General features: G+C 49.2%; 1 protein-coding gene across 5 annotated transcripts in view; it reads left to right on the top strand.

Annotated features, from left to right (window-relative positions):
• The window catches only part of RBPMS (RNA binding protein, mRNA processing factor), a 151,597-nt gene extending 129,198 nt beyond the window's left edge, over positions 1–22,399 (top strand). For 2 of the 5 annotated variants that reach the window (XR_010921502.1, XR_010921501.1), the window contains 2 exons: positions 16,784–16,889; positions 20,679–22,399. Coding sequence is in view for 1 of the 5 variants with exons in the window: in XM_067556969.1 (XP_067413070.1) it covers positions 1,751–1,943 (193 nt within the window). In the remaining 4 variants the exon portion in view is untranslated. Of the gene's footprint in view, positions 1–1,750; positions 9,816–16,783; positions 16,890–20,678 lie in introns of those variants that run through there. The other 3 variants (XR_010921500.1, XM_067556969.1, XM_067556971.1) reach the window with 3 other exon arrangements.
• Positions 22,400–26,171: the final 3,772 nt, after the last annotated feature.

Here is a 26,171-nt window from a genome sequence, read left to right as displayed (position 1 = left end):
AGTTCCGGAGACTAGTGCACGGGGCGCGCACTCACCTATGTTGGAATGGATATGAGCAATCACTCGAAGAGAGAACTTGGCTCTATGTGGAGAGGTCCTATATTCCTCTCCCTTGCCATCATGGTTTGATAAAGTGACTCAGTGCCTGCAGCTGGCGATAAGAGTGGGTAACAGCTCAGGGCACCAAAACTTGATCTTGGGAGGAAGTCACTAGACAGTGCTGGTGGAGTGGCTGTGATGCCATCCATTCAGTATCAGGCTTCCCTTCAGAAGCAGAGCCAGGAGGGGATACCACTGGCTGCAAGAGAAAGTACTGTACATGGAAAGACAAGATGTGTGTGAAGGCAAAAGGGAGCGTTCTGCTCTGTGGTACACATGGAGCCCATTGAGAAGAATCACATCAAAGGAACAGACAGGTAGAAAATGCCCTAGCTTTGTAGAGTGGAAGGTCAGAAGGAGCTGCAGGTCTAGTCTGACCTGCATGGCCTACGCTGCATCCTTCACTCAGGAGCTCCTGCCTGTCAGTGCCCAGAGCAGATCATTCAGAGCGCGCGTGCACACCACAAGCTCAAGGAAAGCTTGTGTTTTTTTTCTAAAAGTTGACCGTGAATCTCTCTCCATCAGGAGCCAGAGGACTCTGCTGTTGGAGTCACTGGTTTAGCCTGCTTCAGGCAAAGATTGTAAACATTTTTATTCATCATTGCTCTGTGTTTCTATCTCACGCCCTGGAGAAAAGGGCCCCAAATTATTACAACTGAACTAACCAAACCCAACAGGCAGCTGTTAGCTAGGTCATTCCCAGCCTGGCCTTGTTGGAGCCCTCAGTGCAATAGCTGGGGGCTGGACACCCTGCCCCCACAGCCCTCGGGCCCAACTCCTAGAGCCCCTCTTGCCATCCCCTGGCAGACCAATGGCATACAGGGGGTCTCCAGTGCCTGGGGGCCAAGCCTACATTTGCACCCCCCCCAAACCTCATTGCCCCCCCTCCACGCAGGGCAGGAGAAGTCCCAGTGCTGCCCCCCAGTTGCCCTGAGGAACAGGGGGTCTGTACCTGCGGGGTGGGCATAAGGCACAGGGGGGTGCAAATGCAGGCTTGGCTCTGCCGCGCCCCCCCCCCCCCCCCCACACACACTTACCCGGCGCACACTGCCTGCCGCAGCCTGATGCCGGTTTGGATGGGGTGGCCTCACCCCCCCAGTCTGGGGAAGGGGGCTGGGCTGGCCCTTCATGACATGCAGGGGGGAGGGTGGGCGCACTGAGGGGCACCCCTCAGAGCCTCCTGCAGCCCCCTGCCTCCTGCATGTCGTGAAGGGCCTGCTTTCCCTCCCCCCAGCATTACGCCACTGTGGCAGACTTACCCTATCTGTCCCTAAGTGTGGTCTAGCCATGCTCTCTCCAGGACCTTGATTTTTTTCCCACGCCCTCCCTTTTTGCACCTTTTTTTTCCTTTCTAGTTTTACTCACTTATGGGTGACATAAGGGTGACACAGCTTGGCAGGGTGTTGCTGTGGCCGTACTGTACTGGGAGCACACTCTCATAGCTGGTAGCAGTGAGCATGCGCCTGAAAAGATCCATCCACAGACGTGACGGTTTTCATGTCTCGCAGCTGGATGTCAGCTCCACAGAGCTTGGCCTGGTGGTGACTGGCAAGGCCTTCCAGAGAAGGCTGGAGAACACAGCACAGTGTCTGGGTGGCTTGGTGCTATGGCTCTGGCTGTGCGCTCATACCCAACTGTTCCTCATTCACAGGATGTGGCTCACTGTTGGCACCATGGTCCCTATGTGCCACACAAAGCTGATGTCCCCATCATCGCATTGGCTGTTGGGAACTGTCTACCTCAGCACTGCAGGAGCTCACAACGGCGCTCACAGACAGGGCTGTGTATGTGCAGGGTGCGGGGTGTCTTGCACCTCTGGCATGAATTGTCTCTCTTGTTGTTGACTCTGCTCCCACCTTGTGCCCACAGCTGGCCCTGGCATGCTGAGGGGACCCCACTTGCAGCTGCCCTTGTCTATAACTGAGATTTGTGAGAGGGCTCACATGCAGTTGTATGCAGGGTTGATTCTCCCTGGTGGCTGATGGCACCTCTGGCAGTACAAAGCTGAGAGGAGCCTATCTGAAATACCCAGGCTACCAAGCAAGCCCAGCCCTAGACAGCAGGTCTGTCAGTGCCAGTGAAGATTCTAGCTACACACCAGTGTGCATAGGGAGTAGATGGCACAAGGAAATGGCCTTTTATGAGCTTCATCACATTGGTGTCACCTGCTGGTGGGGCAGGTTGTAGTCTAACTGATGCCCTCATAGCAACTGTACTAAGCCTCAGTATCACTGTCCAGCTCATTACCATTTCAATAATATGGCATCTTACTATTCTTCAAAGTGCTCTCCCCTCAAAGCCATCTCAGCTAAGAAACCATGGCGTATATTTCATTTAGAGAGACAACCATAATAAGCGGATATTTTCTCACCTCTTCTGCTTAGCAGAAAACGAACAAACCTCCTGCAAAGAGTAATATCAAGCAGAGAGGCTTATTTAAGGGTTTGGATTTTTTTTTCCATTTTCCATGTTCTTTAGCTCTGCTGCATAACTATAGTTGCTGAAAGAATGGCTCGTTCACATTGCCACTGAGCATTCTGCAGGGATACAGCCAAATCTGCAACCCAGACTTAATCAGAGCACCACTGTACTATTCAATGCATGAATTCAAGTCACAGATAGACAACATACACCACATGTCTGAAGATCATTGCATGTTTACACAGAGAGGGGGATCACCTCTGTTTATGACATCAGTGGGACCATTATTGGTTACTGTGTCCCACTCTGATGTCCCACACTGCAAAGAGGATGTTGACAAATTAGTGAGGGTTCAGAAAAGAGCTACAGGAATGATTTGCAGTCTGGAAAACCTGCCTTGAAGAGAAAGACTAAAGAAGCTCAGGCTTTTTTAGTTAATTCAAGGAGAATTGAGAAGTGATTATTACGGTCTATAAATTCCTCTATGGGGAGGAGATTTCTGAGAGTAGAGGCTTCTAACCTACAGACAAAGGCAAAACAAGACCCAGTGGCTGGAATTTGAAGCTAGACAGTTTGAACTTGAAATAAGGTGCAAATGTTTAACAGTGAGGGTGATTAACTACTGAAACAAACTACCAAGGAACATGATGGATGCGCCATCACTTGACATCTTTATCTCTAGACCTGTGTGTGTGTATGTATCTAGCTCAAATGAAGTTATGGGCTAGATGTAGAGATCACTATGTGAAGTTCTCTGGCCTGTGTTATATCTGGCTTTAGAATCTCTTAATCTAAAACTGCATAAAGAATACAGCTTGCACAGATTCACCACAAAGAAGAAAGGAAGGGGGCTCCATTCTCCCTGCAATGCATAGATCCTTCCTTACTCTTTACAACATCCATGTCCAAATACAACAAAAATGTCTTATTAAAAGTTAATGAAAACTCCCTTGGCAGCAGATCAGGGTCAGAGGTCCATAAATGAAAAACACATGTGGTTACTAAGCACAGATTACTACAGCACAGGGGGGAATTTCTTTCATTATACAAATGTACTCTTTTGATGCAATCAGTTTTGGAAGAAAAGTTAGAAAAGATAAGTCCTGTAAACATAGCAGCCATTTGTGGATAAATAAACCGTGGAAATTAAAACAAAAAGTAAAACCATTCGGCCAGTAGCGCTAGAGCATCTAGCCCGTCTTTCCCAGCCTTCACAGCACAGCACTCCAAGCTCCTTGTGATTCTTGACATGCAACTCAGATAAAAGGGCTCAACCATCTTCCCACCATACACACATCAAGGTCACCCATAACTACCTGGAGTCTGGGCGTTCTGTCCCTCCCATTGATATGGACTATGGCCAGATAGCCTCCCCACTTCTCTCACACTCACTGCTAGCTGTGCATTTTAAATATAAAGCTCAATAAATGTGACTGTCACAAATAAAACCCAGGGGAGACATTTCTTAAGGGAGATCAGCAAACGCTACCAACATCTGTGATGTTGTATATAATGTCAAACTGAGCACCTTCACATGTGCTTAGTGAGAGATTAATGCAGAGCAAAGGGGCCAGGTTGACAGGGTTAGAACCCTACATAGTCTGCTCAGCCACAGCTCTTCACTAGTGGCAAGCACATTCTGCCCCATCAGTGGGCTCCAACCCTCTTCTGAAGCAGTGTGCTGGTCTAGGGCCCTGATCCCCTGCTCCGATCTGTGCAAGTAGGCTAGTGCTTAGCCCTTCTGTGCTCGAGCTGCAGCCTACCCTGAACCCGCCAAGAGGACCTGACTATCCGCATTGGGACAGGTGGGAAAACAATTGGACCCTCTCGGGCCTCAGTCACGTTGGCTCTCCTCGTCCTGCCTGGGCGTTGGTGTGGTGGTGGCTGCCTGCCCCACTCCTGCCGGTTGCTGTCACTTAGCTATGCTGGGTGTGCTGTGCAGTGAGCGTACCACTCACGCTGCGGTGCACACAGTCAGCAGGGGGCAGTGGCTGTCAGGAGCAGCGCACGTAGCTGCAGCCACTGCCATGCCAACCCCATGGGCAGGAGGTGGTGCTGGCGCTGACTCAGGTTCAGAGGGAAACGTCAGGTCACAAAATGATTTGAGCCTTTCAAGTTGGGGCTTAGGCCAGGTCAGGCTTAGAAATGAGGCCCGAGTAGACCTGGGCTGACTGCAACTTGATTATGCTTGTGAGGCATTTGAGTCTCTTCAAGACAGTATGCCTGGCTGGCACCAGAGTCTGTATGAAGCATTGAGATCTCAGAGGGGCTGGGGTCTTTCCAAGGTGGAATGCCAGGCTGGCATTCAGGTCTCTCCAAGGTACTGGGGTCTCTCTGAGGCAGTACACCTTGATGGTGCTGAGGAGTTGCTGAGGTACCAGGGTATCTCTGAGATGGCATACCTGGCTGGGGCTGGAGAACTCTTCACGGCGACAGGGTATCTCTTAGGCAGCAAATCTGGTTGTTGCTGGGGTCTCTCCAAAGTGCCAGGTGTCTGAGGTTGGACACCTGGCTGGCACTTGTATAAATCAGTACATCATCCAGGCAGGCTGCAACATATACCTAGTGAGGTCGGAGTAGCTTATCCATTCTAAATGTTTAAATGTTGCTGGGGCCCCATGGAGACCAAACTGAAGGATTTGGGAGGCCATCAGGTGTGGCGAGTTCAGTCAGATTCCATTGTGAAGGGGATCTGCCAATAACCCTAAGTAAGATCCAGTGTTGTGCATAGTGCCTGCCCCAGTTCAATTAGTATCTCATCAATCCTAAGCATAGGATAAGCATCAAATTTAAAAACTATATGTACTTTGTGGAAGTCAATACAAAACTGAATACTGTGGTCGGTGAGCCACAGCCACCGGTCAAAGGTCACTAGGAAGGACTCCGGGTCATCTTCTGGTCCCATCTTAGTGAGGGCTCCTCTTCCCACATTGGCAACCTGCACCAACCTGTAGGACCTGGGAGTCCCAAGCCAGTAGTTTGAGCATGAATTGCTGATAATCCTTCTTGATGCTTCTGCTAGAACTGCTGCTGCTGTAATTGTTGCTGTGTCAGGAACTGTTGCAGCTGCTGCTCTCCCATCCATTTCACAAAAGCCGCAAGACCCATGCTTCTCTCCGGGCAATAGCAAGCTATGCCCGCGTTCTCCATTATGTGTACACTGATGGCTCTAATCACCAGCTGGAAATAGACAATCAGCCACACTCAGGTTCATTTCAGGGCTTTGTTTACTATCTTCACAAACAAGAAAGATGAGTGAGCAAAAAGTAACACAAACAACAGTCTGGTTAGGGGTTCAGACTGGGCTCCTCTGACCCTGCCAGGGGGTCTCCATAGGATTGGTTGGTCTGTCTGCTCTGGTTACCAGCCCCTCTTCTCCTGGTTTTCCCCCTTTATATTAGCCAATTGAGAATGTGGGCCAATCATGAGGTGCTGATCAGCTGATTCCCAGCATCTGTCTGCTGAGCACCTCTGTGGGGCAGGGTCAGCTCTTCCATCAGGTTATTAAAAGGAGTAGAAAGCCCTGTTACAATGGGCAACAAGTCACCTCCACTTTGAGTGCTCATACCCATCCAGTTCAGTATTTACCATTTTCAGGATGGCCTTTTGTTCCTGGGTGCTAATTCCCCAAATCATGGGGAAAAAGAGAATGTAGATTTCACTTCACTTCCAGCACTGTATGCATGGAACAATCCAAGGCAGTTTACAATACAACTGACTCATGAGTTCCTTCCCGACTCAACCTCAGTGTGCACACAAGGCAGCATAGTGCTCCTCCCATTGTACTGGGCCCTGCACACCACAGACTAAGCAGCAATTTGTGCCCTGAAGAGCTTACAAGTCAACCAGCCATAGCAGTGACAGACAGACAGACAGCCAAAATCCCAATGGCAAAGGTACATCTTGTGAGGTGCTTTTTAATCAAATTGCTCCAAACCCTCCTACCCCTCCCCATCATCCAGATGCCCCTGCAAAAAGCCCTCCCAGCCCACCCCACAAAAAGCAGGAGTGGGGGGGAGGAGGAACTTACTTCTCTGTCCCTGCCCCCACCCACTCAGTAGTGATAACCAGGTCAGGTTCCCACTCCCAGCCTCCCACCTGCACGAACACCACCTAGTATGAAGAGGCGAAGAAAAACTCCCACCAGTGAGAAATCAATCATTTGGACAGACTGCAGAACACCTGGCTGGGGAGGTGATGTGAAAGGGGTTTGCTTACTGTTTGAGGGAGAGCTCCCCACACCAAGCAACCCATCCCATGCATGTCCCCACCCTTCCACATCGTTAGCTATGAGGGCTTGGGAAGAGTCAAGCTAGTTTGAGAGCCTAGAACAGATCAGAACTGGCACTGTGCTGACCAGGAAGGTTAATGGAAATAGCCACACTTGAAAAAGGGCCATGTCTCTTAGCTGATACTTTAATCTTATGGCTGTTGCATTCAAGCCTCAATATCTTGGTCCTGTCTTTTTAGAAAACAACACAACGTCCAATGGCTATTTTCATCCCTGCATATTAGAAAGGGATGCATGAAGAATCTGATTTGAACATTTGGAAAGCAGCTTTTCTTCCAAAATAAGGATTGCTCCAACATTACTAGTCGAAATGTACACAATGCCATATTTGGGAATGGTATATTATTAGTTCCCTCGCGGCACTCTGGCTGTTGCAACAACAAAACCTGGCATGGAAAAGAACAGTCTCTGCAGATCATGATATGGAGCCCCTCAGCACACTGGCATGTATGGATTAGCACATATTGTATTGTGAAAAGGAGACACACACATGTCCCTCCAAGACAGACTGGCGAGGGTGCTCGGGCAGGAGAATGGCTTCCCTTTAAGAGGCTCTCGAAAGATGCGTTTTCTGTTTCCAGCAGAGTTCTGGAGGGAGAACTGAGTTCTGTTCCCAGTTCTTTTGCAGATTTTCTGTGTGACCCTGTATGAATCCATGAAAGCCTGAGAGGCAGGGCTCAATCATGCTATAAATTATTGGAGCTGCTCAACCACCAGGACCATGAAACCCCTATGGTGCCACTAGCATCCTGGTGTACTGCGACTCGACAGCAAGCACTGTAGTTCCTTCAGTAGCTAGGCCAGTAGCTAGGCCTTGGAGGTGCTAGCCCTGGTGGGTCCCAATAATCACAGTTATTAAATCACAGTTACAGTTCAAAGTGAGCAATAGCAGTAAATGTTTGGATTGCCCAATCGAGAGTCAGTACTCTTAGATGTAGTGCTGTGGGAGCCCTCTCTAGTCCAGTCTCTAGTCAAGCTTCTTGCTGAACTGCCCAAGAGCAGCCTAGCAGGGAGACAGGGACTTGGGGTGTTCCACTTGTGTCTGTCTCTCTCACACTGGCACATTTTCCAAGTGGGAACAGGTGAGCCTCTGTGTCCCAGTCACACAAGGTCACTGTCACTCCTCCCTGGGTTCAGATTGTGCCATATGCCTCCTGATTTGCACTTCAAATGTGTGGTCACTGACTGGATCTGGGGAGAGACTGCCTGAGCTTTGCATGTCACTGTGGCAAGGTCCTGGGACCACAACAGTTCTGGGCAGGGATTTGGCCAGCCGGGATTATTTCTGTGTTTGATTTGTCCTGCCCAGTGACTTGTCTTAATTGCTGGTCTAGTATTTTTAGCATCTTTTGCTTGTGATTATTTGCTCCTGTGGCCAGGGTGTTGGGATTGGTAAAACCGGGCCGATGATGCTGGGAGTCCACTGGGTTTAGTGTTTGCTCTTCTAGTGCTCCAAGATGGACAAAGTGGTCGCTGCTGTGGTCAAGGTGGCGCAGGCAATGGAATAGTTCTTTCCATGTGCTGACTAGCAGGAGTGGGGGCTTGCTCTACTGTTCTGAAGAGAGCTGCTGGGGCTGAGCACTTCAGAAAAAACAGAGTTACTTACCAGTAAATGTTGTTCTTCGAGATGTGTTGCTCATATCCATTCCATTATAGGTGTGCGCGCGCCCCGTGCACAGATTCCCAGAACATTTTTCCCCTTAGCAAGCCCCTTAGGTTCAGCTCAGGCGCCCCCTGGAGTACTGCACTCATGCCGCGGTACATAGGGCACTGCCGACCCCACGGGCCCCCAGGCCCTTTTTTCTGCCAACTCCGACAGCGGGGACAGAGGGTGGGTGTGGAATGGCTTTGAGCAACACATCTCGAAGAACAACAGTTACTGGTAACTATCCCTGTTTTCTCTCTTCAAGTGATTGCTCATATCCATTTCATTATAGGTGATTAAATAGCCATACCTTGGAGGTGGGTAGGAGTCAGTGTTGAGCTGCCCTCACCAGCATGGCTCTGCCGAAGCCTGTGTCCTCTCTCGCCTGCTGCACGATGGCGTAGTGGGACGTGAAGGTGTGGACCGACGACCAGGTCGCTGCTCTGCAGATGTCTTGCAGGGGCACTCTCTCCAGGAAGGCCGCGGATGAGGCCTGAGCTCTGGTTGAGTGCGCTGTCACAGCTCCTGGAAGCAGCACCTTTGCCTGCTCATAACAGGTCCTGATTCAGGTGGAGATGCGCTGGGTGGAGACAGGTGAGCCCTTCATCCGATCCGCCACTGCCATGAACAGCTGTGTTGACTTCCAGAACAGCCTGGTCCGCTCGATGTAGTAGGCCAGGGCTCGTCTGACATCCAGGGAGTGCCATCTCCGCTCCTCCTCCGAACCGTGCGGTTTAGGAAAAAACACGGGGAGGAAGATATCCAGGTTATAATGAAACTGAGACACCACCTTAGGCAGGAAAGCCAGGTGGGGTCTCAGTCGGACCTTATCTTTGTAGAAGACCATGTAGGGTGGCTCCGAGGTCAAAGCTCTTATCTCAGAGACCCTCCTAGCCGATGTAATGGCCACTAGGAAGGATACCTTCCAAGAGAGTATGAGCAGCAGGCATGGGTGGTCCTGTCAGCATGGCGAGGACCAGGTTTAAGTCCCAGGGAGGCACCGGGTCGCGGACCTGGGGATATAGCCTCTCCACCCCCTTGAGGAACCAAAGCTGACATGGGGTGTGAAAATAAGGATCTGCCTTCCATTGGCTGGTGGAAGGCCGAGATGGCCGCCAGGTGTACCCTAAGAGACTCTAGAGCTAAGCCCTGTAGCTTCAAATGGAGGAGGTACTCCAAAATCGCCTGTATGGACGAGGAGCTTGGTGGGATACCCCGGGACTGTGCCCAACAGGTAAAACGCTTCCACTTGGCTCGGTACACCACCTGGGTGGAAGGTTTCCTGCTGCTAAGCAGGACCTGCTGGACTTGCATGGAACAGGCTCTCTTTCCCTCCGTCAGCCACAGAGTCTCCAAGCTGTCAGGTGGAGGGAGTCCAGGTCCGGGTGGAGCAGGTGACCCTGGTCCTGGGAGAGCAGGTCGTAACGCCTCGGGAGCAGCAGCGGTGTGGCTATGGACAGGTCCAGCAGCAAGCTGCACCAGTGCTGCCTCGGCCAAGCTGCGGCGATCAGTATGATGTCCGCCTCATCTCTCTTGATCTTCAAGAGGACTCTTGGCAGCAGTGGAATGGGGGGAAACACATACATCAGGGTCCCCATCCAGTCTATAAGGACCGCATCGGAGATGGAGCCCGACTCACGACCCCAGAGCGAGCAGAACCTCGGGCATTTCCTGTTCCAGTACGATGCGAACAGGTCCAGTTGGGGAACACCCCACTTGCGGAAGACAAAAGCTACCACCTCCTGGTGTAGCGACCAGTCGTGTCGGGGTAGAAACGACCGGCTGAGGCGGTTCGCCTCGTTGTTCCTGACCCTCGGGAGGTGAGAGGCAGATATATGAAAGTCGTGCCTCACCGCCAAGTCCCAAAGTTGAATGGTCTCCTGGCAAAGAGCCGAGGAGTGCGTTCCCCCCTGCCTGTTCATATAGAACATGGCTGCTGTATTGTCCCGTGAGGACCTGTACCATTCTGCCTTTCAGAAATCTGAGGAAAACCTTGCATGCCAGGTGGACTGCTCTGAGCTCCCTGACATTGATGTGGAGGGACATCTCGCCTGGTGACCAGAGCCCTTGGGTGCTCAGGTTGCCGCTGATGTGGGGTGCTCCTCACCCCACATCTGAGGCATCTGTGATCAGAGTCACTGATGGTGTCAAGTCCCTGAAGGGAACTCCCTTCAATACCTCCCTTGGGTCCTTCCACCAGATTAGGAAAGCTAGTATCTGTGTGGGCACCATGACCACCCCGTTCAAAGGGCGTCTGGCTGGGGCATACACCGAGGATAGCCACGTCTGGAGAGTCCTGAGTTTGAGGCGAGCCAACCTCACCACATACATACAGGCTGCCATGTGTCCCAACAGCTGGAGGCAATGCCTGGCTGTCGTCATGGGGGACGTGTGGAGATCGTCGATTATGGCAGCCATCACCTCGAAGCGAGGCCATGGGAGAAAGACTCTGGCCCGGGTAGCATCCAGTGTGGCACCAATGAACTCTATGCGCTGCACTAGGGTGAGAACGGACTTCTGCTCGTTGATGAGCAGCTCCAGGTTGGTGCATACTGCACATGTGAGGTCTAGGCTGTTCCTTACATGGGCCCTGGACTTGCCCCGGATCAGCCAATTGTCCAGGTATGGGAAAATCTGTACTCCCCTGCGGCGCAGGTGGGCCGCAACTACCGCCATGCACTTCGTAAAAAATGGGGGTGGACGAGAGGTGAAAGGGTAGGGCCGAGAGCTGGTAGCGACCACCAGCTACCACAATGGAGCGGGACTGGCTGTGAGGTGCCAAAGCCGCCGGTGCCAAAGGTCGATAGGTGTCAGGAGGCACCGGGATCTGCGCCGGACTAGGTGCCAGGGATCGAGACTGGTGCCGTGTGTCGGTCAGTGATGTACGGTGCCGAGCTGGGCTCTCCGTGGAGGAATGAGAGTTGGAGCTGCGACCCCTGCGTGAGCCTCTGGACCTGCCACGGTGTCGAGGAGCTCGACGACTCGGTGCCGGAGCTGGGAGGGGAGCCCGCACTCTCTACTCTCCTTGATCGTCTGGGGGGAGACTTGGACTCCTGTCTCCACCAACCCCCGGGGCCACCCAGCGTGGGTTTACCCCGAGACGCCGGTCCCCTGGCCCTTGGCCGAGGGGGGGACGGAGGCGTGGGCAGGCTCATGAGGGTGCATGCCGCAGCGAACGCCTCCGGTGTCGACGGTCCCTGCAGAGGCGCTACCCCACTCCGCAGAGTTGGGGAAGGCTCCCTGTGTGGAGATGCCAGTGCCGGAGTAATCTCGACGGCACGTGGTTGGGGCATCTCCTGACTCCCCCCAGGCCGGGTGGGCGGTGCGGGGGAGTCTCAGCGCGCGGTGTCCTTATCTTTGCGGCGCTTCGGTGCTGGGCCCTGGAGCGATGATGTCGGAGCCGAAGAAGCGCTCCGCACCAAGGAGACGCTTGGTGCCGCGGGGGAACGTGCCAGTTCGGAGTCTGGTCGGAGTGCAGACTCCATAAGGATAGCCTTCAGCCGCGCATCTCTCTCCTTTTGAGTGTGAGGCTTGAAGGCTTTGCAAATTCTACATTTGTCCTTGTGGTGCTGCTCTCCAAGGCATCGGAGGCAGCGATCGTGAGGGTCTCTCAGGGGGAAAGCCTTAGCACACGCGATGCAGGCTTTGAAGCCAGTTGAGCCAGGCATGGCCCAACCTGAAGAAAAACCCCTGAGGGTTTTCTATCTATCTATCTAACTGAACTACTAACTACAACCACTTAACACTACTTTAACAGTAAACGGTCTCTAACAACAGCAATCAAGAACAAAGGGGATGCTACTTGCTAGGCAAGAGGCAAACGTTCCAGCAACCGTCAACGGGCGGAAAGAAGGAACTGGGGACCCGTGGGGTTGGCGGCGCCCTATGTACCGCGGCATGAGCGCAGTACTCCAGGGGGTGCCTGAGCCGACCCTACGGAGCTTGCTAAGGGGAAAAAAGTTCAGGGAATCTGTGCACGGGGCGCGCACACACTTATAATGGAATGGATATGAGCAATCACTCGAAGAGAGAACCTGGCCCCACAAAGGCATGAAAATCACATTTCTGTCTTAACATCTTGTGCCCACTATTATCACAAGACATCTCGCTTGGTGACCAGCGCCCCTGGGTGCTCAGGTTGCCGGTGATGTGCGCTCCCCACCCCGCATCTTAGGCGTCCGTGATCAGAGTCACCGACGGTATTACCTCCCTGAAGGGAACTCCCTTCAACACCTCCCTTGGGTCCTTCCACCACAGTAGGGAAGCCAATATCTGGGTAGGCAATGTGACCATCCTGTTCAGAGGGTGTCTGACTGGGGCGTACACTGAGGCTAGCCACATCTGGAGAGGCCTGAGTTTGAGGCGAGCTAACCTCACCACATACGTGCAGGCTGCCATGTGTCCCAACAGCTGGAGGCACCGCCTGGCTGTTGTCGTGGGGGACCTGTGGAGGTCGTCTATTATGGCAGCCATCGCCTTGAAGCGAGGCCTTGGGAGAAAGGCTCTGGCCTGGGTGGCATCTAGTGTGGCCCCAATGAACTCTATGCGCTGCACCGGGGTGAGAATGGACTTCTGCTCGTTGATGAGCAGCCCCAGGTTGGTGCACACTGTGCACGTGAGCTCCAGGCTGTTCCTGACGTGGGCCCTGGTCCTGCCCCGGATCAGCCAGTCGTCCAGGTATGGGAATATCTGAACTCTCTTGCGGCGCAGATGGGCTGCTACTACCGCCATACATTTTGTAAATACCCTGGGGGCGGATGAAAGGCCAAAGGGCAGGCTGAAAACTGATAGTGGCCACCAGCTACCATAAACCGTAGGAACCTTCTGTGCCCTGAGAGGATAGAAATGTGAAAGTATGCGTCCTTTAAGTCGAGGGCAGCATACCAGTCCCCTGGATCTAGGGTAGGAATGATAGAGGCTAGGGAGACCATCCGGAACCTGAGGCGTCTGATGAACTTGTTCAGACGGCGGAGATCTAGAATGGGCCTCAGACCCCCCTTGGCCTTGGGGATTAGGAAATACTGGGAATAGAAACCCCTTCCCCTTTCCTGTAAGGGAACCTCTTCCACCGCTCCTAGCTGGAGGAGGGAGCAGACTTCCTGAATGAGGAGCTGCTTGTGAGAGGGGTCCCTGAAGAGGGACTGGGTAGGAGGGGAGTCTGGAGGGAAGGCTGTCAGCTGTAGGGCATAACCCCTGCGGACTATACCAAGGACCCATTGGTCCGAAGTAATGCTTTGCCAGTGGGCATAATACGGCCTGAGTCTGTGGGCAAAGGGCTGGTTGAGATCCAGGAGGAAAGGAAGAGTGCCACCCTCGTGCGCACCGTCAAAAGGATTTTTTATTATTTTGGCCTTTATTAGGGCCTTGCTGGACCCCTGCCAAAGAACCTGAACGGTCACGGCAGTTGGGGTCTCGGAACTGCTCCCAACCCCTCCTGGATTGAGCGGGTCGCCTTGGAGGCGGCTGAGGCTGCTGCTGGGCCTGAGGCCGAGACTGACGCCTCGAGGCCTGCGGGGTGTAGAGCCCTAAGGACCGCAGCGTAGCCCTAGAATCTTTCAGGGTATGCAGCTTGTCATCGGTTTTGTCCGAAAAGAGGCCAGCACCATCGAATGGGAGATCTTGTATGGTATGCTGGACCTCTTGGGACAACCCCGACGACTGGAGCCACGAGGATCGTCTCATGACTATGGCCGAGGCCATAGCCCTGCTGGCAGCGTCCGCCACGTTGCTGGAGGAATGCAAGGCCGCTCCTGCCACCGCAGCGCCCTCCTCGATGACAGTCGAGAAGTCTGCCACTTTGTCCTGGGGTAAAACCTGCGAGAGGATCTCAGAGAGTCTCTGCAGTGAGGACCAGAGGTTGAGGTTGTACCTCCCGAGGAGCGCCTGGTGGTTCGCAATCCTCAGCTGCAGAGATGCTGTTGCACAGACCTTGTGGCCAAACAGGTCTAGTTTTTTGGCTTCTTTATTCTTGGGGGTGTTACCCTGGGCCCCCTGTCTATCCCTCTGGTTCACCGCATCCACCACCAACGAGCATGGCGCAGGGTGATTATATAAGTACTCCAACCCCTCGGTGGGCACAAAGTATTTCTTCTCGGCTCCCTTGGCAGTAGGGGGAACCGAGGCGGGGGTTTGCCAGAGGGATTTTGCTACTTTGAGCACCCTCTCGTGGATGGGGAGGACCACTCTAGATGGGCCCACCATCCCAGAAACCCCGAATAGGGGGTCCTCCTTCTCTGAGAGCTCTTTTAGTTCCAGATTCAGGTTGCTAGCAACTCTTTTTAGCATGTCTGATGAGCTCTGAAGTCAGGCAATGGAGTCTTACGGTCCCGGGAGTTTACATCATCGTGGGATGAGGAGGAGGATTGAGGAAGTGGCCCTGTGGAGGGACCTTCCTCTGGGTCTGATCCCCCGTCGGAGGGATGGCCCTTATCCTGCTGGGTCGTAGGGGGAGGTGGTGCCGGGCCACTGATGAGTGGAGCAAGGTGGTAGCCTGGCCCATCTGTGTACCCCAGGGACCCCAATATGGCCACTGCCAAGGCCCGACGCCATGCTGAAGTTGGCATCAGTGCCGACTGGGACACCCGGTGCCGAGATCTGGATCTGGAGCCGCTGGACCTCCGCTTACTTCCCTTTGCGGGGGAGCGCTCCTGGAGGATGACGAAGGCGAATGTCGGTGCCATCGTGTGCGGTGCCAGCGTGGAGAGGAGCTACTGGAGGTGGAATGCCTCCTCCCTCTCGATGACTTACGTCGACACTTCCCCCCCTGGGAGCGGGAGCGGTGCCGACGTGAAGACCGGGACCGCGAAGATCGGTGCCGACCAGAGGAACGGGACCGCGAGGAGCGGGACCGCCTGCGAGATGTCGCATGCGCCGGTGCCGGCAGCATCGGTGCCGGTGCCGGGGGTGTTGGTGCCGGCAGCGACTGTGCCAGAGGCATCAGTGCCAGAGGTGTTGGCACCAGAGGTGGCGATGCCAGCAGTGCTGGTGCCAGAGGCGGTGGTGCCAGTGGTAGAGATGGTAGCGCGATGTAGGGCGCCAGGATTCGCGCCAGGCTGGGTGCCGGGGATCGGGACCAGTGCCGTGAGCTGCGGTGCCGAGTTGGACTCTCCAGGGAGGATTGGGAGGTAGCCCTACATGAACTGCTCGACCGCTCTCGGTGCTGCGGTGTCGAGGAGCTCGATGACTCGGTGCCAGAGCTGGGAGGGGGGCCCGCACTTTCTACCCTCCTTGACCGTCTGGGGGGAGACTTGGACTCCTGTCTCCGCCAACCACCGGGGCCACCCAGCGCGGGTTTACCCCGAGATGCAGGTCCCCTAGCCCTCGGCTGAGGGGGGGACGGAGGCGTGGGCAGGCCCATGAGGGTGAGTGCCGCGGCAAACGCCTCCGGCGTCGACGGTCCTTGCAAGGGCACTACCCCACTCCGCAGAGTTGAGGACGGCTCCCTGCGTGGAGATGCCAGTGCCGTAGTAATCTCGACGGCACGTGGCTGGGGCATCTCTGACTCTTCTGGGCCCGGGCAGGCGGTGCGGGGGAGTCTCGGCGCGCGGAATCCTTGCGGCACTTCGGTGCCAGGCCCTGGGTCGACGACGCCAGTGCTGGAGCAGCGCTCCGCACCGAGGAGATGCTCGGTGCCGCAGGGGAACGCGCTGGTTCAGAGTCCGGACGGAGGGCGGACTCCATGAGGATAGCCTTCAGCCACGCCTCTCTCTCCTTCTGGGTGCGGGGCTTGAAGGCTCTGCAGATTTTGCACTTGTCCCTGCGGTGCTGCTCTCCGAGGCATCGGAGGCAGTGATCGTGAGGGTCACTCAAAGGGACAAGTTTGGCACATTCAGTGCAAGGTTTGAAACCCGTTGAGCCAGGCATGGACCAACGCGAAGAAAAAACCCCTGAGGGTTTCCTAAACTATCTAATTACTGAACTGCTTCCAAACAAACACTAACTAGTAAGGGGCTGCGACTTGGAAAGCAAGAGGCAATGTTCCAGCAACCGTCAACGGGCGGAAAGAAGGAACTGAGGGCCCACGGGGTCAGCAGCGCCCTATGTACCACGGCAGGAGCACGGTACTCCAGGGGGTGCCTGAGCCGACCCTATGGGGCTTGCTAAGGGGAAAAAAGTTCTGGGAATCTGTGCACGGGGCACGCACACCCCTATAATGGAATGGATATGAGCAATCACTCGAAGAGAGAACAGTCAGTGTTGCATGAATGGTAGCAAGTTCTTTGTTATTTGGTGCTCCTCCCTCTTGGATTTCCAGACCCCAGCGTCAATTCAGACACACATACACGGTTCCCCCAGTTTCTGACTGTGTCTGCCTTTTTCTGTCACAGGTATCAGGTGTGTGATGGTGGCTACAATCAGTCTTGTGGGTATTAATGGAGCCTTTGAAGGTGGCTACTGGCTTCTCACGTCCTCCTGCAAAACTACAGTGTGCTGGTAAGTTGAAGGCAATTGTCAAACCCCAGTCTGCTTTGGGAATGAAACCCTCCTGGCAGCAAGTGAGTGGGATCAGACCTGCAGTGAGGATGCAGTGGCCAGCGCCCAGCACAGTGAGTCACAGGACTGGCACTTCACCATGCTCCTCCATCTGTGTGGCAAATGGCACAGATGTAGTAGCAGGGGCACACTCATTAGCCCACATGCTGTGTGCAGAGCTGGACAGCCACCTGTCTGCTATGCAAAGCATTTTGCAGCTGTACTTTAAAGGAGGAAGCTATGCAGGAAGGATGAGCACCACCTAAAGCAAAACGGAACCAGATTGCTGGCATGTAAAATTATGAAGATGGTAGAGGACTCTTTAAGCTAGTGGCTGAGGGAAAAGCACTTCAGACAGAGACATCCCTTAGGGGAAGATCTATTAATGGAGATTCTCTATAGTCTAATAATGCAGGTGATAAGGTGCAATAAGGTGATAAGTACAGGAAGGTGCTGAAGAGGAAGTCATTTGAAAAAGAGTCCCATTCAATTACATCACATGAAGGCAGACAACTAAATAGTGACAAATTTTGTAAGTATACGAATGGTAGAACGAATACGAATATATTGTAAGTATACGAATGGTAGACAACTAAATAGTGACAAATTTTGTAAGTATACGAATGGTAGAAGTCTAAATATTAAGATGGGTGAACTTGAGTGCCTGGTTTTAAATGAGGATATTGACAGAACAGGCATCACAGAAACTTGGAAAAATGAAGATAATCAATGGGACACAGAAATATCAGGTACAAAATATATAGGAATACCAGAGTCGGTCATGCTGGTGGGGGAGCAGCACTGTATGTGAAAGAAAGCATAGAGTCAAATATGGTAAAAATCGTAAATGAATCAAACTGTATGTACCATAAAATCTCTATGGATAAAAATTCCATGCTTGAATGACAAGAGTATAGCGACAGAAATATACTACCAACCCCCTGACTAGGATGGTGATCGAGTATGAAATGCTCAGAGTGATTGGAGAGACTAAAGAAAAATAGAAAACTCAGCAATACAGGGATGGGGATTTCAACTATCCCCATATTGATTGGGTACGTGTCAGGATGGGATAAAGAGATAAAATTTCTAGATGCCAGTAATGACTGCTTCTTAGAGCAACTAGTTCTCGAACAAGTGGAGAGGCAGTTATTGATTTACTCCTAAGTGGTGCACAGGATCTGATCCAAGAGGTGAATATGGCAGAGCCACTCATTAATAGCAACCATAATGTGATAAATTTAAACATCCTTGTGGGAGGGAAAATACCAAAGAAGCTACAATAGTTAAACGGAAGTTAAAAAGGAACAGTCACAAGAGTGAAATGCCTGCAAGCTGCATGGAAACTTTTAAAAAACACCATAATAAAGGCAGAAATTAAATGTATGCCCCCAACTAAAAAAAAATAGTAAGAAGACCAAAACATGCCACCAGGGCTAAATAACAGAGTAAAAGAGGCAATTGGAGGCAAAAAGGCATCCTTTAAAATAGAAAGGCATCCTGAGAAAAATAGAACAGAACATAAACTCTGGCAAGTCAAGTGTAAAAGTATAATTAGGCAGGAAAAAAAAAGAATTTGAAGAGCAACTAGCAAAAGACAAAAACTAACAACATTTTTTTTTAAAGTACATCAGAAGCAGGAAGCTTGCCAAACAATTAGTGGGGGCCACTGGATGATCAAGATGCTAAAGGAGCACTCAAGGAAGACAAGACCATTGCGAAGAAGCTAAATAAAATTTTTACTGCAGAAGATGTGAGGGAGATTACCACACCTAAGCCATTCTGTTTAGGTGACAAATCTGAGGAATTGTCCTAGATTTAGGTGTTAATAGAGGAGGTTTTGGAACAAATCAATAAATTAAACAGTAATAAGTCATGAAGATCAGATGACCAGATGGCATTCACCCAAGAGTTCTGAAGGAACACAAATATGAGATTGCAGAACTACTAACTGTGGTATGTAACCTATCACATAAATCTGCCTCTGTACCAGATGACTGGAGGATGGCTAATGTAATGCCAACTTTGAAAAAAAGTTCCAGAGGTGATCCTGACAATTACAGGCCAGTAAACCTAACTTCAGTATCAGGCAAATTGGTTGAAATTATTTAAGAACAGACTTACAGACACATAGATGAACACAATTTGTTGGGGGAAGAGTCAACACAGCTTTTGTAAAGGGAAATCATGCCTCTTCAATCTATTAGAATTCTTTGAGGGCGATCAACAAATGTGAACAAAGGTGATCCAGTGGATATAGTGAACTTGGGACTTTCAGAAAGCCTTTGCCAAAGTTCCTCACCAAAGGCTCTTAAGCAAAGTAAGCAGTCATGGGATAAGGGGGAAGGTCCTCTCATGGATCAGTAACTGGTTAAAAGACAGGAAACAAAGGGCAGGAATAAATGGTCAGTTTTCACAGGGGAGAGAGGTAAATAGCGGGGTCCCCCAAGAATCTGTAATGGAACCTGTGCTGTTCAACATACTCATAAATGAGCTGGAAAAAGGGGTAAACAGTGAGGTGGCAAAGTTAACAGACGATATTAAATTGCTCATGATAGTTAAGTCCAAAGCAGACTGCAAAGAGTTATGCAGGGATCTCCCAAAACTGGATGACTGGGCAACACAATGCCAGATGAAATTCAATGTTGATAAATGCAAAATAATGCACATCAGAAAACATAATCCCAACTACACATACAGAATGATGGGATCTAAATTAGTTGTTACCACTCAAGAAAGAGATCTTGTGGATAGTTCTCTGAAAATATCCGCTCAATATGCAGCAGCAATAAAAAAAAAAAAAGCTAACAGAATGCTAGGAATCATTAGGAAAGGGATAGACAATAAGAAAATATCATAAAGCCACTATATAAATCCCTGGTATGCCCACTCCTTGAATACTACATGGGGTTCTGGTTGCCTCTTCTCAAAAATTATTAGGGTTATGGAATATTTTCCATATGAGGAGAGATTAAAAAGATTGGGAATGTTCATTTTGTAAAAGAGACAACTAAGGGGGATATGATAGAGGTCTGTAAAATCATGACTGGTGTGGAGAAAGTGAATATGGAAGTGTTACCTACCCTTTCGCATAACACAAGAACCAGGGGTCAGTCACCCAATGAAATTAATAGGTAGCCAGTTTAAAACAAACATAGGGAAGTACTTCTTCCCACAACACAGAGCCAATTAATGGAACTCATTGCCAGGGGATATTGTGAAGGCCAAAAGTATAACTGGGCTCAAAGAAGAATTATATAAATTCTGAGAGAGTAGGTCCATCAATGGCTATTATTCAAGATGGTTGGAGATGCAACCCCATGCTCTGGATGGCCCTAAACTTCTGACTGCCAGAAGCTGGGATCCTATCACACGGGATGGATCACTCAATATTTGCCCTGTTCTGTTCATTCCCTCTGAAGCATCTGGCATTAGCCAGTATTGGAAGACAGGGTAGTGGGTTAGGGAGACAATTGGTCTCACCCTACATGGCCATTATGTTCTTATGATGGTCCCTTCTGGCCTTAAAGTCTGTAAGTCTATTATTTGGTAGTAGCCTTCATTTAAAAATATCCTCTGCCTGTTGCAGGTGCCTAGAGATCACATTCATTAGATGTGTTTGACAGCTCTAGACACATACTATTGCATGCGAATGCATCTAAAGCATTCTTCAAATCCAGTTACTTTTAATCTCCCCCATTCCAAGATCTCAGATGCCTTTCTAACATAAGTTCCTCTCCATTGTTGCAGGCTTGAAAAACCTCACACAAGTTTTGATTCCTTCAAGACTTTGCCACAGCCTCTATCACACATCTGCTCTCATAGAAGAAAAAAAAAGCATACGAAATAATGTTTTCCTTTTTTACACTGTATAATTGTAAGGAAGAGAGTGTTACTTGTGAAAGCATGGTCAGACAGTTATTGCTGTATAGTTTGAAAAGTATTTTCAAACAAAAACATAAAAAAGCAAAATATAAAAGCAAAAAGAGAGCAAGTATTTTTATACCAAACATTGTGCGTATAATGATCTTACACCAGGTTAGATCACAATTTTTGTGCTTGACTTTTCAATGCGTGTAATTAAGATTCTCTCTTTTTTTCCCTCTGTTTCTTGTAAGCTGCATGTTCAAGACATGTTTTTAAATCTTGTTCAGACTGAAATAATTGTATTGTTAGGTTTATACACATTGTGCTTAGCCTGGGCTGAGTTAATGTGCTGAACTACAGATCTGAGTATGCTTTCAGTATTAGGGTTTATTCCCACATGTACCATATTCCATCAGGCAGGACAATCAGAAAACAACTTAGTATAATTTTTCTACCTTAAGGCTAGTTACAGCTTGTTGTGTGAGGCTTTAGCATAATACAGAGCTGTGCAGGGAAAAGCCATGCATGGAGCAAGTTGAGACTGTTATTAATGAGAACTCTCTCTGTGTTTACTTCATGCAGTTACATTGCTGGGTCACATGGTATCTTTCCAGGGACAGGGAGGACTGGTTCCAGTAACCGCTTGAAATTTTTATTGCCAATGTAAACTGAAGTAATGGGGAAAAATTAACCCCAATTCAGCAACACACTCAAGAGCATGCTTAAGTCTAGTTGAAGTTAGTGGGATTTAAACACATGCTTACAGTTATACTTAAGTGTTGAACTGGGGCCTTAATGAATAGTTTATGCCCGTCCAGCTCTATGCTATAAAATACACTGGTATTTTCAATGCAAAAGTGAAGCCAAGAAAGGAGGCTTTGCCGTTTTCTGCTTAACTCTAGTTCTTTATTTCAGTCATCGTCTTGAAGCAATATTTGTAATGTTTACTGTACCAGCAAAAAGAAGCATATTTTAACAATACAATCCTTTTCCCCTATTGCTTTTCACTCTGCGTAGGAATATAATATAAAAATTAGTCTTTGTTTTCTTATAAAAGAATTGACAACTCTTTAACCTTAAAGACGACTATCTCTCCACCCACTCACCCATAAGGAACGCTGTGCTACAAACTGCACTGATTTGTTCGAAAAGGACGTGATTGTTGACAAGTGTGGTGAAAGTGTGCTCACAAGTTTCCCCGTAGTTTTGTTCACATTGTGCTGAACATGTAATGACATAAATGTGTTTATGACAACACGATCATTTTTTGTGGAAATGCAGGTGTTGAGAATTCTTCAGTTCTATGATCACAATGGTAGTTGAAAGGATAAGATAGAAAAATATCAATTCTACTTTTTTTTTAAAAAAAGGGACAAGGATAACTTGAGAATAAATTGAATTCTACAACAAATGTTTAAATAAATCTAAACAGAAGCATATAAACATTCTAACCAATAGAGTAGCTCTTTAGAAAACTGATTTTCTGTATTTGTTTTGGGCAACAGAGGAAAGAAATTGCCACATTGTCTACTCTGCTTTTTTGAAATATGTTTAAGGTACTTTTCTATTGTCATTTTTAAAAATAAAACAATAATTATAACTTATGCCTGCAGTTTGACATACTAATTTGCTTATGGCAGGGTGACCATTCCACACATATCTGGGAACCTCACATGTGACAGAGGCTGGGGTCCCAGTTCTGCAAGAAGCTATGACAGCCACTACATTGGCACACTGGCTCTAGAATGAATACTGTATTACAAGGCCCTGATATCAGAAAACAAATTTAAATAATCTTTCAGTAACTCATCATTGTTGTCAGGCAACCAACCTAAGATCATTACAGGCCAGTTCTAGCCAGCAGCAAGTAGCATTCATGTTTTTCAGTGTGTGGGGAAAAAAGCGGGGAGAGGCAATATAATTTTGGATTATATATGCAGAGGCCTTCCAGCTCAGTGCACTCTCCTGTGGCAGGCTCTATACAGGAGGTCAGATCAAGGGCTCACAATGGTCCCTTTTACAGTGATCAGAGAGGGAACAGAGCATGTCACCAAGAAAGTATACATGGGAATAGCATGAGCATGTAGGGACAAAATTAGGAAAGTTAAGGCAAAGAAGGAGTTACAGCTGGCAAGGAGTTACAGTTAGAGACAACAAAATGGGGTTCTTCAAATATGTCACGCAAAAAAGAAAGATCAAGAACGGTGTGGGTCCGCTGCTCAATGGAGAAGATGAGCTGGTAACGGAAGATGACAGGAAGGCAGAACTGCTCGATGCCTACTTTGCTTCAGTCTTCTCATAAAAAATAACATGTGACTTGACAACTGGAAAAGTTGGAAGGAAGGGATACAGATCAGGATAAGTAAAGAACATGTCAGAGATCTTCTGACGAATTTGAATTAATTCAAGTCAGTGGGGCCTGATTCTATTCACCCCAGGGTGCTGAAAGAATTAGCTGAAGAAATCACAGAGTCACTGGTAATTCATTAGCAAATATTAGCAAATTCATAGCGAGGTCCCAAAAGACGGGAGAAGAGCTAATGTGTAGTGCCATCTTTTAAAAGTGGAAAAAGGAGGAACCCAGGAACTACAGATCAGTTAACCTGACCTCAATACCTGGGAAGCTGCTAGAGCAATGTATAAAATATTCAGTTTGCAAATATCTGGAGGATGATGGGGTTATCACCATTTCCATATCAAAGCTTGGAGTGACGCGACACAAATGTCACAAAATACAGCTGTGTCCATAGCTTTATTTTCTACTGAGTCAGCCACTACACACACAGCTATGGGATAAGGGATCCGTCTGGGGACTTCATGTGTCTAATGGGGAAAGCGGATTTCAGATGCACAGAAGAGTAGGATACTATTTAAGTGTCCTCTAGAATTACTCTCAGGACTCCAGTGGTAGCCATAAAGCCATAGTTAAAACATATGGTTACACACTACCAGTTGCTTCCTGGTCATAACTGGAGTTTTGGAACAATCTAAAGAAATTCTGCTGCCATTAGCAGTGCCCTGAAATGCAACTTAAAATGTGAGGAAATTAACAGACTGGGATTTATCTTTGCACTGTCCATGATTAACAGCTTAGTGCTGGAAAAAAAAAAACAAATGGAAAGACAACATGCACAATGGAAACAGGAGAAAAGACTGATGCTTAATGCCTTGGACAATGCACATCCTGAAGTGCAGTCATGGTCAGAAAATTAACTTGGTAAAAGTGGAAACTCCTTATTCAATAGATCTTCTCCCTCAGTCTTTCCATGGTTCTGTCTGCTTAATACACTGACCTAGACATGTTCACTGCTAATGCCTGCAGAGTCATGGGAGTGACAGAGGGATGCTATTCTGCCTTGAGCATCAAAAATACATGAATGTTTTCAGCTACAGAAATGTTAGTTGTGGCTGCTGAGAACAATCAGGCTATTTTCACAAAGAAACTTCTAAGACTAGAATTCCACTTAAGTAAAAATTCCACCCCATGTGCTGCCCAGTTAGGTAAAGTCTAGTTTAAGCTGATGGTCAGCCACTTGTATTGAGTTTGTGATGCTCCTTCCACCTCATCCCGGCAGTGAGAGGTGTCCATAACAGCATGTCTCCTTCAGAACACACCCATATGCTGACCATTCTTCTGGACATGTATGTGAATATTGGGATATTGTGGGCAGCAACTACATGATACCTCAACAGGGATCAGAGCACTCAGTGGCTACACACACAGAGCAGCACAGCACTAGGCTGGCCTACTACCCAGAGAACTAAAAGGAAGAAGGACCAACCAAAGTGGTTAGACAGACATGGTTATGGGTCTCATCGGCAATGAAAAAGCCATGGACAAAACCAGTTAAACAAATGTGGGACAAATGTGGCAAGGGCAGAATATGAATTCATAGGCTTTAAGGACACAAAAGACCACTGTAACCATCTAATCTGATCTGCTGCCTAGCATAGGCTAGAGAATCCCAGCCAGCGATTCCTACACGGAGCCCATCACTTCTGGTTGAGCTAGAGATCATTTAGAAAGAGATGCCCCCACTCTGGATGTACAGACACTGAGTGATATAGATTCCACTGTGTCCTTAGGCACCTTGTTCCAGGAGTTAATTCCCCTCACTGTGATTAACCAGGCTGTATGTGAACACAAACCATGACTGGAGCCAACCATGTCACTAACTGCGGACAGGTCTAAGTAGTCATGTAGCCTACGTGTTGGGTTTGCGGGGGAGGAGGAGGGAAGGAGGAAGAGATTTTCAGGGTTGGGCACTCAGCTCCCTCCCATTGCAGGACACTGGGAGATGAATGCATCTATGCCCAGTCTAGCAGGACAGCCTTGGCAGGACAGCAGGCTTGGGTCCTTTGGTGAAGACAGGCAGTCAGTGCAGTCCCTGTTTGCAGGCACTAAGAAGAGGCCTTTTGCTAGTTAAACAAAGTTAACTGGTAAACACTAACTATTTTTACCCCCCACTGCCGGTGCCCTTCCCCAGGATGTGGCTACTGCTGCTAGTAGTTTCCAGGCAACAGCGCATTCCTGAATTCTAGACTGGAACATTAGCAGCAACTTGAATATGAGCAACAAAGCAGGAAATAATCAGATGTCATTGCCATTACTTCCTCTAATCATCGTTAGTTTCCAATCCCTCCTCATGAGCAGGTATCAAGAGCCCAGTAGCCCCCTGAGTCTTTCCACCAGCTGCTTGCACATACAGGAAGTGACAGGAGCAGGCCTGCTGCAGCCCAGTGGGTATTCTTCACACAGTTGGTCTAGGCATGCTTGCCTTTCTCTTCTCCTTTCTCTAAGAGCCTGGAATGATTGTGATGAATTATAGATCAGATGCATTACAAACTGCCTTATGTCAGTGTTCTTATTCAACCATGCAAAATCCTGCTGTTTCCTGCCCTCCCAATTAGTTGTAGTAACAAGGGAGGAAATGGAAGAATTCTTCTATTGTGGCAATTTTTGAGGGAAGTAGCCAAAGGATCTCAAGTTCTAATGTCCCGGATAAGTCAGAGATATTACATTCCTCATCTATTTAATTCTGATCTCAAAGATCGCACAGTTGCTTTAAAAAATTTTCACATCCCTATCCAAATTCAGTAAGCAGCAGGTATCACTTGGGAACACTGAATGGGGAAAGTGAGCTATGCTTTCAAGTATCAGTACATCATTCAGCCACTGCTGCTGCTGAGGAATAGTTTGCAGATTCCACTTACTCATGACATATAAGAATATACTTTTGTGACCTGAATCCATGTAAATATATAGCAAGAAAATGCTGCTCTTATGAATCTTTGGAAGGGGTTGGTAGCTGGGAAGCGGTGCCTCAACAATTTTTTTTCCATTGTAATCATGGAGGAATCTAAAAACATGTCTTC

The sequence above is a fragment of the Emydura macquarii genome, unplaced genomic scaffold (assembly GCF_026122565.2).
Source record: "Emydura macquarii macquarii isolate MOO-44397 ecotype Brisbane River unplaced genomic scaffold, CSIRO-AGI_Emac_v2 contig_1790, whole genome shotgun sequence".
Classification (NCBI taxonomy): domain Eukaryota; kingdom Metazoa; phylum Chordata; order Testudines; family Chelidae; genus Emydura; species Emydura macquarii.
Note: the sequence above shows the minus strand (reverse complement) of the source record. Positions and strands in the feature narration are given on the sequence as shown.